The sequence below is a fragment of the Mustela nigripes genome, chromosome 5 (assembly GCF_022355385.1).
Source record: "Mustela nigripes isolate SB6536 chromosome 5, MUSNIG.SB6536, whole genome shotgun sequence".
Lineage (NCBI taxonomy): Eukaryota > Metazoa > Chordata > Mammalia > Carnivora > Mustelidae > Mustela > Mustela nigripes.
In genome coordinates, this window is record NC_081561.1 from 109,080,720 (window position 1) to 109,097,319 (window position 16,600).

Consider the following 16,600-nt stretch of genomic DNA (forward strand, 5'->3'; position numbering starts at 1 on the left):
TTTACCAGCGCACCTCTACCCCGCCTGGCTGTCCTGCAGGGTTACTGGTGGGCGGGAGCACCCCCGCCCGCCCAACCCTCCGCCCCCACCCCTTCCTCACTTTGTGCTCCGATGTTTTAGTTTGTGCTTCTAGAACTCCTGTTTCTTCGGCCTCCGGGCCCTTCCCCTGCTCTCCCTCTGGCCCGCTCCATGGGCCCTTCCCCTGCTCTCCCTCTGGCCCACTCCACCATGTCTCCTTCTTAATCTGTCCTTCGCGTCTCAACGGAAACAAGGCTTCTTCAAAAGCCTTCCCTGACTGCCTGATCTTTGCGGACCCCGGCAAGGACTGGGCAGGGGAGGCATGTTCAAGGCGGGCCCTGGGGGGCAGCGAACGGCAGAGTTTCTGTCTGAGAATGTCCCCTCCCGGGCTCCTCCAAGTGAGGTTCATCTGACTGGTCCCATCACGTGAGAGCTGTGTCCAAAATGTAAGGGGCTGGGCCTCACTCCCGGAGACTGATTCAGGAAGTCTCTGGTGGGGCGCAGAAATCTGCATTTAACCAACTTCCCGAGTTACTTTGACCCATATCATTGAGAACCCCTGTTCTAGTTTCACAGCATCTGACCCAACTTCCAGTCCCCAAGTCTATCCTCTGCAGCCCTGGCTCTGCCCACCCAGGCACAGCCTGCCTGCCCCCCTCCCCAGCTGCCCCGGCCACAGGCGTTCTCAGAACCTTAACCTCAAAAGCCGCCCTGAGGCTGCCCCGCCAGCCGAGGGCGCTGCGTACCATGTCCACCTCCGAGATGCTGTCCAGGCTCTCCACCTGCACGTCCACGCCCACCGGGATAGCGGGGCCTGCAGAAGAGCAAAGCCAGCTGGTGAAGGGCCCATTCTATCTACCACTGGGTCAGCCACCCCAGGCCCCTCCTCCTGGGGAAGAGACTGACTGGGACAGAGTGAAGCAGTAGTCCAAATTCTATGAGGGTTTTCTTGCTATTTCCTGACATGTTGGGTTCCTGAACTTTCTTCCTGAGGTTGGAGACACCATCTGCCTTATGTGTCTTTCCTGGGTCAACATGAATGTTTAATCCATGTTTGTTGCATGAATTGATGAGCTGGGTTACTACTTCCTACATCCCTGTACTATCTCTGTAGGGTAGAGAGAATAATGCTCTAGTGTTTCAGTAGGGAACCTGGTCCACTGTCCTGCCTCCTGTGACATCTATAAAGGACAGATGAGCCCTAAGAGCCTCAGACCTGGGCCTGGAACACCTGCGTGCCCGGGGCTGGGTTCATTCAGTCACTCAAACTACACCTCCCAAATACTGCCTTCTAGAAGCCTTCCGTCTGGGTGTGAGAGAAGAAGTTGGATCACAGCCAAAGACAATTCTGTACAAGAATTTTAAATCCTTTCAGAACATGTCAGAAGAGGAGTAAGAGAGTACATAGCACAAGAGCTTGACACTCAATTCCGCCTGGCCCGTGGCAAAATGTCCAAAACTGTGTTTCACTGTGGATTTAGCTCTGGCATCCTGTTGTATTTCTTGGGCTGGATGATGGTTACATTCATTTTGTGATAACTTAATGGGCTGTCCACTTACAACTTGTATACTTTCTGTGTGTATGTTATACTTCTATAAATTGTTTTTTAGATTTTTAAAAAATATTTTATTTATTTATTTGACAGAGAGCACAAGGAGGGAGAGCAGCAGACGGGGGGAGAGAGAGAAGCAGGCTCTCCGCTGAGCAGAGAGCCTGATGTGGGGCTCGATCCCAGGACCCTGGGATTATGACCCAAGCTGAAGACAGAGGCTTAACCCACTGAGCCCCCCTCGCCCCCCCAGTATTTTAGATTTTAGGTTTTTTTTTAAAGCTAGAATGGGGAAAACGAAAAGCCTGTGTTTTTGAGCATATTAACACATGCTATTATACTCAGAGACAAAAAACTATCTCTGAGAGAGTCAAGTGGCAGCAGCGCTGGGTTCCTGGGGAGAAGGCATTGTCTAGAGGCCTTCTCCACTGCACCTTGACCTCTGAACTCCAGCCAGGGAGTGGGGACCAGGCCATGCTGACCCACTGTGGTCTGAGCAGGGAGAACTTTAGGGTGGCTGAGGGAGTCTGGGTCTTAGGAATGAGAAGGTCTGGAACGCACTGAAACTTTGGTCATGGGCAGGGAAGGAGGATCAGAGACCTTCATGGAATAGGAACCAGAAGTCTCGGTCCTCAGTTCCAGCCCACACTGGAGGACCAGGGGTCCTCATGGAGGTGGCCCAGGTTGGTGGATTCACGACTCCCCCCAGATCTCCCTGTATACCTGCTAATACTTACAATCACACCATTAAAGATTTGTTTTTTTTTTTACTGAGTCCAACAGAATGGAAGGATTTTATTGATTACCACAGGGATGTAATGACTATTTTCTGTGTTCTTAAACATCTAAGGAAATTAGTACAATGCTTTTTTTTTTTTTTTTTTCACTTTCCCCCTCTCAAATCAGGGTGTAAGCTGATCTTTTTATTTTCCCATGTTTTTCAACAGATGGCTTAGGTCAGGGCCCATGAGAAGTCCCTGTTCTAACAGCTGTGTTCTCTTCTTATTCTAGGCTATGGGGTGCTTTGAAGGTGCCAGAAGTGGAATGTTCAGTGTGGGGAGGAGTCCCCCTCCTTAGGGCTGACTAGTCTGCCTTTCTCCCCCAGTGGGGCTTGCAACACTGGGGGGGGTCTGCAGGCAGCCTGGTCAGAGTTCTCTCCTGGTACCCAGACCCTGCTCCCCTGTCCTGGGGCCACGTGCTCCCAGCATAGCCCCTGGGGAAGTGGGGCTGGTTAATTTCCTCATCCTGTGGACCCTCTGTTAGCCAGAGATGTTACAATGGCCCAGAGTCTAAACTGCTAACTTTGGTAGCCCTGTATTTCACGGGGGTTTGCTGTGCATGATCCGCTCTACTTTCCCCTCCTTTCCTTTCTCTAAAGTGCCACGTGATCTGCCACATCCAGTTGTCCCAAGAGCCAAAGGGGAAAAAAAAACAATACAACCATCACCTTCTTTGGACCTACCTCCCAGTGGCCTGGTTTTCAGATAATGGGCACAGTGTTTGAATAGGAGCTGGTTTTGGCAAAGGACGTGTTCAAGATAAAGTATATCAGCTTGCTTTGAGTCTGAAACTGTGTCGCTCTGTTCTTGGGGCCTGGCCTGCTCTCCACAGCTCCAACTGCCCTTCTAAGAGAAATTTGATAATGCCTGAGGGTAGCATCAGTGCTCTGGAGGTCCTGCCCATGTGGGAGGGCAGGTCAAGTTCTCTGGAGACCTGGATTGGTGGAGGTAAGCAATCTGGGTGTTCAGGAGGCTCTAAAGCTGCCTTCTGGGGGACTCACACCTCAAGTTTGAACAGAACCAATACCCTGTCCTCCTTGGTCTGAGTGCAATGGGGTTGACCTTTGACCTTGACCTGCCCCACTGCCCAGGCTCTCCGGAACTCTCTATTCTGTGGCCTTTTCTAACCTGATTTTTGGGAGAAATTCTACCAAAGAACTGGTCTTTGTCCTTCTTCCCTGAACAATTTTACGTTTTGAGTAGGACTGGGTCCCCTAGGGTGTTAGAAAGAAAACAGTCTTTAACTAGACTAAGCAGGCATTCACGCCTTGGCCTCTTCACACCATGGTGGGTTTTTCTGCTGTGAGAGAGAGATCTGGTAAACCAAACAGAAGTCACTGGTGGGATTGCAGACAGTATAGCCAATGAGGTGACAAATTCAAGGTAGCATAAGGGAAATACATGTGTAGCCAACGATTTTCTTGGTTCCTAGCTTTCCTGTCATTACTTCTCCTCACAGGGCCCTAAAAAGCACATGTTAGGAATTTATCCATTTTTAAAATCAAGATAAATGTCATGTCTTCCCCACTGACTCCAAGAATGAATGTGAAACAGAATTTTCAGACAAACTAAAACAGAGAATAGGCCGACATGCGTCCTGCCCTAAATGAAGATGTTTTTCAAGCTGAAGGAAGGTTTCCCAAAGGGAAAGATGGAGATGCAAGAATGAAAAAAGAAAAACAACAATGACAAACATATGCATGATTCTAAGTAAACGTTGGCTATCGAAAACAATATTAATAGCGTATTGTCGGGGTGAAAAACCCAAACAGAAATATAAGCAAAAATATCATTTATTTATTTATTTATTTATTTATTTTTTTTAAAGATTTTATTTATTTATTTGACAGACAGAGATCACAAGTAGGCAGAGAGGCAGGCAGAGAGAGAGAGGAGGAAGCAGGCTCCCCGCTGAGCAGAGAGCCCGATATGGGACTCGATCCCAGGACCCTGAGATCATGACCCGAGCCGAAAGCAGCGGCTTAACCCACTGAGCCACCCAGGCGCCCAAAAATATCATTTAAATGAGGAGGGATATAAGCGAAGTGCAAGTGTGATGAGATCTTTGCGTTGTCTTGGAGAACAGTTAAAGTAGCTAATTAACACGCTAGTATGATAAGCCAAGAGTTCATGCTGTTTTCCAGGGAGCCACGGACAAATAGCAAGAATATGTGTGTTCAGACTAAAATAGGAAAGCCTAAATAGGAAAACCAAAAGTAACCAATCCAAAAGAAAAGATGTAAGGAAAGAAAAAAAGAAAGACACCGTATTGGTTGGACAATAAAAAAGACAGAGTAGGATGACAGATTTAAAACCAACATGTAAATTATTCCTAAATATAAATGGACCAAATGTTCCATTTAACAAACAAATATTGTTCAACTTGGTAATTCAGAAATGCTAAAAGTTTGTCATACTGGATCAAGAAACAACACCCAACTTTATGCTGTTTGAAGAGATGCACTGAAAATGTAAGATACAGGAAAGTTGAACATAAAAGAATGCAAATGATATCACATGTCAATACTAACCAAAAGAAAATGAGTATTGTTGTATTATATCAAATAAAGTAGACAAAGAGAGATAAAGAGGCTCATTTCGTAGTAACAAATGACTCAATTCACCAATAAAATATAAATATAAATTTGTGTGCGTTTACTGATATAAGCTCAAAAGGCAAAAATAAAAAGTGGACAGAATTGAAGCAGAAACAGGCAAATTTACATTCATAGTGGGAGATTTTAATCCTTCTTTCTCAGAATTTATAAAACAGGCCAAAAAATCCTAGTAAGGATAAATAAGATGAAAAACAAATCAACAAACTTGACGTAACAGACATGTTTAAGACAAAATTCATTTCAAGCCTTTGTTGAACATCTACAAAAATTTTACTATATACAGAGCTAAAGAGCCTTTTTGACAAACTTTAAAGGACTGGAATTGATATAACTCTGAATTCAATAAACATTAGAGATAAGCAACAAAACTATAACTAGAAAATCTCCGTACATTTGGAAATTCAGCAATGTACTTCTGGAAAATCTCATGGGTCAGTGAAGGCATCATAATGAAAATTAGAAAATGTTAACAAAATGACTTAAAAAATAGTACACATCAAAACTCATGGAATGTAGGCCAAGCATTTCTTCTAGAGAAATTTATAACCTTAACCTTCATCTCAGAAAGGAAGAAAAGCTTAAATTCAATTTACAAGGTAGGGAAAGAAACACAAATTAAAGTATATGGAAGGAAATAAAAGAGGTAAGCACAGGAAGCATTGATTTAGAAAACAAACATACAACTGAAAGGATAATTAAAGCCAGATATTGGTTCTTTGAAAAGACTGATAGAACCAATAGAACTCTAATAAGATTGATCTGGCAAAAAGGAAAGCAAAAATAACCACTATCAGGAATGAAAAAGCCATCACTGTATATGCTACAAACATAAAAAAAATTAAAAGATGTTATTCTTTTTTTATTATTAATATATAATGTATTATTTGCCCCACAGGTACAGGTCTGTGAATCATCAGGCTTACACAATTCACAGCACCATAGCACATACCCTCCCCAATGTCCATAACCCAGCCACCCTCTCCCTACCCCTCTACCCTCCAGCAACCCTCAGTTTTTTTTCGTGAGATTAAGAGTCTCTTATGGTTTGTCTCCCTCCCGATCCCATTTTGTTCCATTTTTTCCTTCCCGACTCCCCACAACCCCCCCACCTTGCCTCCCAAATTCCTCGTATCAGAGAGATCATATAGTAATTGTTAAAAGATGTTATTCTGAACAACCCAATAACCTTTAAAATTTAGATGTCATGAACAAATTCCCAGAGATATACAACATAGCAGTCAACACTGAGAAGAGGAAAAATATAAAAACCTGAAAATTATTTTTTAAATGTTGCTTTTTTATTTAAAAAAATTTAATTTAAAAAAATATTTAATTTAAATTTTCCCACAAAGAAAATGATAGGTCCAGATGTCTTCACCAACAAATTCTAGCAAAGGTTTAGGTGGAAATAGTACCAGTCTTACATAAATTCTTCTAGAGAATATCAAAAGAATATTTTAAAAAATCAAAATACATGTCAAAAGATACCAGGTTATTTTATGAAGTTAGCCTAAGAACTGCACAAGAAAGCAAAATTATAGGTCAATCCACTCATGAACATAGAATCAACAGTCCTAAACAGAATATTAAGCTGGATCCCATCCAGTAATATGTTTTTTTTTAAAAAAGGTAAGTCTCTTCTAAATCAGGTTTATTCCAGGAATGCAAGGTTTTTTTAACAATTGAAAAATCAATCAAGGACTTTCACGTTGAGTAATTGCAAGCTAAGGAATTCACAGTAATATTTCTACTGAAAACTACAAAGCTAGACAAAACATAAAAATTTATTTCTGAAAACTTTGAAGTTAATAAGTTAAACCTGGATTAGGATGTGAGAGTGTTCAAAATTTGGATCTACTTTTCTTGGGAGAATTTGCTAACTCAGGAAGTCAACTGAGGAGCTGAAGGAAGCTCTTGATGGTTTCCGGAAGCTTCAAGGCTGGGATTAGAGACCAGGGCCCACCAAACAGGCTAACTCTGTATTAGGAAGCCCAAAAGTACACCCTAGCAATGAAGGTAGATAGGCCCTTGCAGGATGTGCAGCTCAACTTCAAATCACATCAGTCTCTACAAGTGGATTAGTTCTCTGGAGTGCTAGTAGCCTCAGGCAGCCCGGGCTATCAGTGCTACCAGCTACCTGGTAGAAATAAACAGAAATTCTCTCTGGAGGAAGATATCACCATGTAAGTTCTCCAGTTATTTCTATTCAAAATATTATAAATATAATATATAGCTCATAATAAAGAAATAAGATAATAAGGCACAAATAAGGCACACAAGAAAGGAAGACATGATAACCAGCAGAAAAAATAGAGAATAAGAACAAGGGGCTTTACATATTGAAATAGCATAATATCTTAGTGCACTAAGTGCAAAGAGATAATAAAAATTAAGATTGAGAATTCTGCATAAAATTCTAAACCATAAAAATAGAATTGGGCACCTGAGTGGCGTAGTTGTTAAGGATGTCAACTCTTGGTTTCCGCTCAGGTTGTGATCTCAGGGTCATGAGATCGAAATCCACATGAGGCTCATGCTTAACAGAGTCTGCGTAGATTTCTCTCTTCCTCTCCCTCAGTCCCTGCCCCCCACACTCTCTCTTTCTCTCAAATAAATTTAAAAATAAAATAAATAAATAAATCTTAAAAATAGAATCAATATAATTTTCCACATTAACAGAAAAAGCCTCTGCTAAAATCAGTGTCCATTTAGGACACTGAGGAATAGAGGACTAGAAGGGAGCTTACTGAATTTGAAAAGTGATAGCTACCAAAAAATAGCTATAGTAAATATTATACTTATTTGTTTTTTTTTGTTTTTTTTTTTTAAAGATTTTATTTATTCATTTGATAGAGAGAAATCACAAGTAGTCGGAGAGGCAGGCAGAGATAGAGAGAGAAGCAGGCTCCCTGCTGAGCAGAGAGCCCGATGTGGGACTCGATCCCAGGACCCTGAGATCATGACCTGAGCCGAAGGCAGCGGCTTAACCCACTGAGCCACCCAGGCGCCCCAATACTTATTTGTTTTTAAAGATTTTATTTATTTATTTGTCAGAGAGAGAGAGAGAGCACAAGCAGGGGGCAGCAGGCAGAGGGAGAAGCAGGGACCCTGATGAGGGACTCGATCCCAGGATCCTGTGATCATGACCTGAGCCAGAAACAGATACTTAACTGACTGAGCCACCTAGGCATTCCTTATTTATTTATTTATTCTAGAGAGAAATAGAGACAGCACGAGCAGGGAGAAGAGAGGAAGAGGGAGAAGCCAACCCTGGGCTGAGTGTGTAGCCCTATAGAGGGCTCAATCACACTACCCTGAGAGCATGACCTCAGCCAAAATTGAGATAGTTGCCTAACCAGCTGAGTGTCGGGCACCCAAGTAAATATCATATGTAAAGGTAAAGTGTTGTAAGATTTCCTTTCATATTGAGAATGCCTGTGAATGCCACTTCTATTCAGTATTATTTTGAAAAGTCTAGATGGTACAAAAAGGAAGGGAATGAGAAACATTAGGACAGCTGGAAAAAAAGAAACAAAAATAAGATTGGGTATATAATTTTTTAATTAGCAGATCAACTACTAGAAATTAATAAGGGATTTTAATAGGATGTTGAATACAGAGTCAATATATAAAAATCAAAGTTAGAAAGGGAAATTTTTGCAAAAATGCTTTTAATGATAACATCAAATATGCCTAGGAATAAGAACCTAATATAAATCTAACAAAATATCTGGAGGTCCTCTATGAAGTAAACTCTGAAATATTACTGAAAGAAATGAAAGACCTACATAAATGGGAAAATAGATTCTGTTCCTGTATTGGGTGATTCAATCTTGTAAAAATCTGAATGATCCCATATTGGTCTACAGACTCAGTGCAATTCTAATCAAGATCTCATTATTTTCGTATGGAACTTGACAAAATGATCATTAGGAAATTCAAAGCCGTCCATCCTGAAGAAAAACGGGGTAGGAGGATGTGCTTTACCGGGTATCAAGATTCATTATAGGGACTGGCGTAAAAATGGACAAACTGACAAATGGAACAGAGTAGAGAGTCCAGAACAGGTGAGGGACTGGTGTAAAAATGGACAAACTGACTAATGGAACAAGAGTAGAGAGTCCAGAAACAGACACACATATTTAAGGACATTGACTTATTTTAAAGATGTCACTGCAGGTCATTGGAGAAGGAATAGTATTTTTAATAACTAATGCTGGGACAATTGGCAATATATATGCAAATCACACAATATGCAGAATAACTCCAAGTGGATTATAGATATGAAATGTGAGTTTCACAAAGGTGAAAAGCAAAACAACAAGCTCCAGAAGGTAACAGAGGGGAATATATTCTTACCTCAGGAGAGCAATATTGGGACACAAAAAGCACTAACCATAAGAAAAGATCAATAGATTCACACTGAAATTAAGATTACCTAGCAAAATGAATTATTTGGTGTTAGAAATCAGGATAATGGTTGCCCACGATAGAAGGATAATGACAGGGCAAGGAGACTTCTGGAAATACTGTTTCTTGATCTACATGCTCAGTAATGAAAGTGTTCACTTTTTGTGATTTTACTAAGCTGTACACTTAGGATTTGTGTATTTTTTTCTGTATACGTGTTACAATTCTATAAAAAAAACTTTTCACTGAGGGGCTCCTGGGTGGCTCAGTCGGTTAACCATCAGTCTTTGGCTCAGGTCATGATCCCAGGGTCCTGGGATAGAATCCGGCGGTGGGCTCCCTGCTCAGCATGGTGTCTGCTTCTCTCTCTCCCTCTGCCACTCCTCCTACTTATGCTCTCTTGTTCTCTCTCTCTGTCAAATAAATCAACAAAATCTTTAAAAAATTTTTCCAGTGAAGAAATCAAGAACTCCAATTTACAAAAACATACCACAGGCAAAGAGCTTATATGTGGAATATATATATATAATTCCTAAGAGTCCCATTAAGAAAACATCATACAACCCAATACAAAACCAGGCAAGAGACTTGAATAAGCATTTCCAAAAAAGAGGAAATAAACAATAGATATATAAAAGAGACATAACTTCATCTGAAACACAAGATATTACTAGTCCAATTGACCAGAGTCTCCACTTAAACCCCACCTTTCTTCTAGGAGGATTTCCCCAACCTCCTAAGTGAGGTTGCTGAAACACACGGTGTACTGTTCTTTTCCTACTGGAATACTCATCTACTTTCCCCATCAACCTGTGGAGAGGAGGGTCATCTTTCTGCTTTGTCAGCTTGACAATCTGCACGGAGAAAGCATCTGAAGCCCCCACCACCGCCCTGCCCCACCACACCCCCACACCTTAGAGGAGGGTGGGGTGGTTAGCATGACAATAGACAAGAAGACCTGAGGATAAATGGCAGAGGTTCCTCTGAAAATGTGGAAGCAGAGCAAGAGGGTGGGGTGGGGCTGGGGGGATGTTGCAGGCTCTCTGGTCCCACAGATGGAGAAGAAAGTGGTCATTTAAGGAAGCAGGTCCCGGAGTCCCCCACTCCCATCTGCTCCAACCAGTGCGTCAGTGGGTTGAGAAACCTCTGCTGTAGGAATGACTAAGGTAAGAACAGGGAAGAAAAGCCCAAGAAAGCCACCTGACCCTCCTAAGGGCCAGAAGACAGACCAGGCTCCGGACCCGGATAGAGGGCCATTCCTCTGTCCCTGTGGTCCCCCACCTGGCCTTGTGTTCCCTCGTTTGCCCTCCCTAGGTATCCTTCATGCCAGCTCCCAGCTGCCCCGGCCTGCTCTGCTCATGTCTGTGCTTTGTTGCTCCGCACTGATGTCATCGGGTGGAGATCATCTGTACAAGGCAGGCGGAGGGAGTTATCCTGAGCTCCGTGGGGCCGCTAGGGACAGGTGCAAGGATTCTGTGAATCTCCTGACATCACATATAAAAGTGTGTGTGGGTGTGCACGTGTGTGTTTGTGTGTGTGTGACAGAGAGATTATCACTATTCTGGGAAAAAAACAGATTTTCAAAGGACTCTGTGATTCCAAAATATCAAAAATTAAGTCCATTGTGTTAGAGCGCCAGGAGCTGAATTTTGGCTCTATCATTTACTAGCAGTGTCACCTTGGGCATACATAAGTTCTCTGTGCCTCAGTTTCCTTACCTGTTAAATAGGTATAATATATTCCAACCTCATATTGTTGTCATGAGGACTGTGTTAATCTGTGGAAAGCCCATGTGAGGTTTGGCATATAAGATATTCTATAGAGTTATATTATCACTGTCATTATTACAGGGGCTTATCTTACCTAGAAGGCGGAGCCTGAAAGTTACTGGTGGCTATTTCCCTCAGCACTCACAGAACAAAGAGCCTGGCCTGAAGGAGGCTTAATACACATGGGGACAGAAATGACCGCCACGCTTTTAGCATGAGTGTCACTGAGGGGCCACGCCGCAGATCCAGCTCCCCAGGGAAATTATAGGTGCCCTGGGTCCTCTGCCCGCCACACCAGCATAACCACGCACTGTCCCAGGACCCCCCACGAGTCCTGGACTCGAGTCCTGGACTGTCACCCAGCCTGAGCTGCAGGGAAGCACAGCCTCACTCACCGCCAGCAGTGTGAGCGGAAGGTGCCACAGAGTGAAACGGAGAAGCCAGCAACAGAAAAATCTCTGTGGGCCGCACTTGAAGAAGGGCTGGCAATTATTAGCTGTGTGTGTTCCCCATTCCTAAGGAGTTACAACTTGCTATGCTAAAGGGAGAGAACAACACCTCAAAAGAGATGTTGTGATCAGTAGTGGATTAATGAGACTTGTCTGGCAGTATCTTTTCAAATAATTAATTAATTTTAAAATTATGTCCAATATAGTGTCATATTACTTTCAGGTGTCCAATATTGTCTTTCCACACTTCTGTACGTTACTCAGTGCTCATCCTGATAGTGCACTCTTTACTCCTGGTCACCTATTTCACCCACTCCCCCACCCATTGCCCCCGTGGTAACCATCCGTTTGTTCTCTAGTCTCTTTTTAAAATTTTTCTCTTTTTTTCCCTTTGTTCATTTGTTTTTTTTTTTTAATTTCACATATCAGTAAAGTAATATGGTATTTGTCTTTCTCTGATTTATTTCGCAGAGGATGATACTCTCTAGATCCATCCATGTTGTTGCAAATGGCCAAATTTCATTCTTTTCTTTGGCTCAGTAATATTCCATTCCGGCTTCATCCATTCCTCTATCAGTGGACATTCGGGCCGTTTCCATTATTTGGCTATTGTAAACAATGCTGCAATAACATAGGGGTGCATATAGCTTTTTGAATTAGTGTTTTCAATTTTGTTAGGTAAATACCCAGTACTGGAATTACTGGATCATATAATAATTTTATTTTTAATTTTTTGAAGAACCTTCATAGTATTTTCCAAAGTTTACAAGGGTCCCTTTTTACTCACATCCTCACCAACACTTGTTTCTTGTGTTGTTGACTTTAGCTGTTCTAACTGGTGTGAGGTAACACTCATTATAGTGTGATTTGCATTCCCCTGGTGACGAGTGATATTGAGCATCTTTTCATGTATCTGTTGGCCATCTGTACGTCTTCTTTGTAGAAATATCTGTTCATGTCTTCTGTCATCTGGCAGTACCTTTTCAAAGATACCATCTTTCCAAAGCCCCTTTTTATAACAAAATTTTCTCAAACTTGTAGTAAAATGAATTGAAACAAGAAATAAGACCTTAATAATGATTCTTCATTATCCTTCTTACTTTGTACTTCTTACTTTGATGTTTCAGGTGTCACAATCTTCCACAGATCCATTGCAGCTTACTCTCAACAAGACCTTCCATGTGTGTGAGCTTCCTAAAGTCTCCACACCTTCACCAACTGCCTGGTTCATCCTTTCAGACCTGCGTTGCCCACGTCCGTTAGACCATGCCCTGAGGGGTGCAGTTAGGAGTGCGGAGACCAAGAAGACACAGCGGCTTTCTCCAGGTGACTGAAATCCGCTAAGGGGGACAAGGTGCTCTGTTTCAGGACACATCACAAAAGTGATATAATAGAAGCATCTGGGAGATACTACAGGAGGAAAGCTCTATTAATTCTAACCAAAGGCACTGTAGAGAATTTTACAGAAGGGACAACTTCTGATTAATTCTGACAGGGGGCACTGGAGAAAGCGTCACCATAGAGACCGTGTTTGGGCTGGGGTTTGAAGCAGTGGTTACTTCTAACAAGTAGCGAAGGGAAGAAGGGCATTTCCGGTTGTATGAACAGTGTCAGGAGGTGTGAGGGGAGCGAGGAAGATAATTAACCCACCACTTCTCAGATGTGGGAAAAAAAAAAAAAGGCAGCTTTTCTGATCTTTCTTGCAAAAGCTTATGCTTCAAAGTCTGAAAAATTTTCAATTACCAACTAACAGCAGCTGAGTCTAGTCTGGTTTTTAAGGTGTTTCTGATTTCCTCTCACCTTGGGTCACCTTGCAGCCTGGAGGAGAAAAAGGCCCTCGCATCCATGCTGGCTGGCCCCGCCATGAAGTAGGTGGCCTGGATCGACCCCGCGGACTGGCGTCTGCTGAGATGGAACAGACTTCACGGGTCTTTTGACAAATCCACAGTCCTGGCTTTTGTCTCCGCAGCAAAACCCTCCCACCCGGTGGCCTCTGTGTGCAGACCTGAAGCCTGTGCTGGTCTGCTGGTCACTTCAGCATTCTGTATCAACTCACTAAGACCACAAACACACACACACATACACACACATACACACACACACACACACACACACACACGCACTCTCTCTCATGTTATGCCAGGGCAGTGAGCCATCAGCCTCCCTCCCCTACCACATCCAACAGAGTTCTTGGGTTCCCTCAGAAAGACAGACTGGCACTCAGATGATGAAAAAACTCCATGCCGTACAGTTCCAAAGAGGGACCAGGTTATTTCACAGCGTGTCATATGCTGTTGGATTCCATTTATAGGGCACACAGGAATGAGCAAAACTAATTCATGTGACAGAGGGCAGCATAACGGTTATCCTTGGGAGGCACCATCTGGAAAGGGTATGAGAGAGCCATTTGAGGAGCTGAAAATGTTCTATATCTTGATCTAGGTCGTGTTTTTAAGAATAAATATTCACATATGTAAAAATTGGAGCTATATATGAGATTTACGCACTTCACCTTACATACGTTTGGGGGAGGCAGAATAATGCCTCCCACGGAGATGTTTCTATCCTGACCCACAGAACCTGTGAATTTGTTAGGCACCACATGGCAAAGGGGGAATGAAGGCAGCAAATAGAACTTAGGATGCCAATCAGCTGTCCTTAAAACAGGAAAAGCAGCCTTGATTATCCAGGCCGACCCAATGGAATCACAAGTGTCCTTAAATGTGGAAGAAAGAGACAGAAGGGTTCAGAGTGATGCAATGTTTGAGGAACTCCCGCCGCTGCTGCTGGCTTTAAAGATAGGGAAAAGCCAGCAGCCAAGGAATCTGGGCAGCCTCTAGAAGCCAGAAAGGGCCAGAAAACAGATTCTTTCCAGAAGTTCCAGAAAGGAGCACAGCCCCGCTGACACTGTGCGTTTACCCCAGTAAACTTACAGTTTACCCATTTCGGACTTCTGACCCATAGAACCATAGATAATAGATGTGTGCAGGCTTAAGTCTCTAAATGTGTGGTCATCGGTTCAAGACCTACAGCGCACGAACGCAGTGCTCACTTCAAGAGAATATTTTTTTAGCGGCAAAGAGAGAGTGTCCTAGGTGGACAGGGGAGAGTGCAGCTGTCCCTGCGTAAACGGTGAAGAATGTGCCCGTGGGCTACCTCAGTACATACAAGGTACTTTCCACCGCTGACTCACCGAGGAAACAGCCTCGATCCCCTGTCCTTTGTGGAAATGGGTTTGCCTGTGGGCAGTCTTGCCCTTTTCCACAGACTCTCTGCTTAACTGTCTTGGGGAAACTCCTCAGATACTCATCACTGAGAAAGGTCAGAAGGGCCTGTGCAGCTGCTGGGTGGGCAGAGACCCCATGGAAGGAGGTGCTTGCTGTGGACTGAGTGTCTCCTCCCCCAAATTCATACGGCGAAGCCTAGTTAGTTCCCATGTGATGGTCTTAGGAGGTTGGGACCTTCAGGAGGTGAGTAGGACAGGAGGGTAGAGCCTCCACAAATAGGACTTGTAAGAAGAGACAAGAGAGCTTGCTTCTCTCTCCCTTAACCCTGTGAGGATGCAGTGAGGAGGTGGCTATCTGCAAACCAGGAAGAGAACTCTCCCCAGGAACCGCATCGATGGCACCCTGATCTCAGACCTCCAGCCTCCAGGACAGTGAGAAATAATCTGTTGTTTAAGCTGCCCTGTCTATGGTATTTTGTGAAAGCAGGATTTTTGGTGTTAGGACTTTGGGATCTAGGCTGGACTGGGTCAGGACCCTACTACCTCGGGTAGCAGCAACAGCCTCACCAGGCAGACGTTTGCAACATGATTCTGGAGTCCTACCCGCCAGGCTCCTGAGCCAGGGGCTCTGGGTTGGGGCCCCGGGAGTTTGGGTTTTCATAAGCACTGGAGTAATGCTGACCCACACTCAAGTGTGAGAACTTCTGGATGGCTGACTTGGAAGGAGACTTCCAAAGTGAGATTTTACTATTTCCCATGCCCTAATGACCACTTTCCTCTTCTTGTTAAACTCTCTTTGGCTACCCGTCTCCACCAGCTGTCTCCACCTCCTCCCTGCCCTCCCCTCCTGACCCTTGCTGAGTCACTGAGTCTAGGAGTCTTCCTTGGGCCCAGGCCTTCTTGTTGACACCCGTCCCTCTATGTTCTCTGCCACAAAGCTCCTCTCTGCAGATGTGCGGTCTTTCCCTCAACCAACTCTCCCCTGAAACCCCACACCGACTCTCATTGCCCCCCTGAGTCCCATCTCTGACTCAAACTCCAAGAGCCTGATTGTTGTAAAAGATTAAAAGAGCCATCAGAGGGTGCCTGGGTGGCTCAGTGGGCTAAGCCTCTGCCTTCAGCTCAGGTCATGATCCCAGGGTCCTGGGATCAAGCCTCACATCAGGCTCTCTGCTCAGCAGGGAGCCTGCTTCCTCCTCTCTCTCTCTGCCTGCCTCTCTGCCTACTAGTGATCTCTGATTGTCAAATAAATAAATAAATTTTTTTAAATAAAAAAATAAATAATAAATAAATAAAAGAGCCATCAGAAAGGATGAATATCCAACATGTCTATCAAAATGGACGAGACTGGAGGAGATTATGCTGAGTGAAATAAGTCAAGCAGAGAAAGTCAATTATCATATGGTTTCACTTACTTGTGGAGCATAAGGAATCGCATGGAGGACATTAAGAGAAGGAAGGGAAAAATGAAAGGGGGGAAATCAAAGTGGGAGACAAACCATGAAAGACTGTGGATTCCGAGAAACAAGCTGAGGGTTTTAGAGGGAAGGGGATTTAGGGGATGGGTTGGCCCGGTGATGGGTGTTAAGGAGGGCAAGGACTGCATGGAACACTGAGTGTTATATGCAAACAGTGAATCTTGGAATACTACGTCAAAACTAATGATGTACTATATGGCGACTAACAACATAACAGCAACAACAAAAAAGGTTAAAAGAGGTCTCCACTGGATATCTAACAATTTCTTAAATGTAACATCCCCAAACAGACTCATTAATGGG

At 43.6% G+C, this 16,600-nt stretch overlaps 1 protein-coding gene across 1 annotated transcript in view; it reads right to left on the bottom strand.

Annotated features, from left to right (window-relative positions):
• The window catches only part of GABRR2 (gamma-aminobutyric acid type A receptor subunit rho2), a 43,759-nt gene that overhangs the window by 9,786 nt on the left and 17,373 nt on the right, over positions 1 to 16,600 (bottom strand). Inside the window, exon 3 of the mRNA XM_059399243.1 lies at positions 765 to 832. Within this exon, the coding sequence (XP_059255226.1) occupies positions 765 to 832 (68 nt within the window). The remainder of the gene's footprint in view (positions 1 to 764; positions 833 to 16,600) is intronic.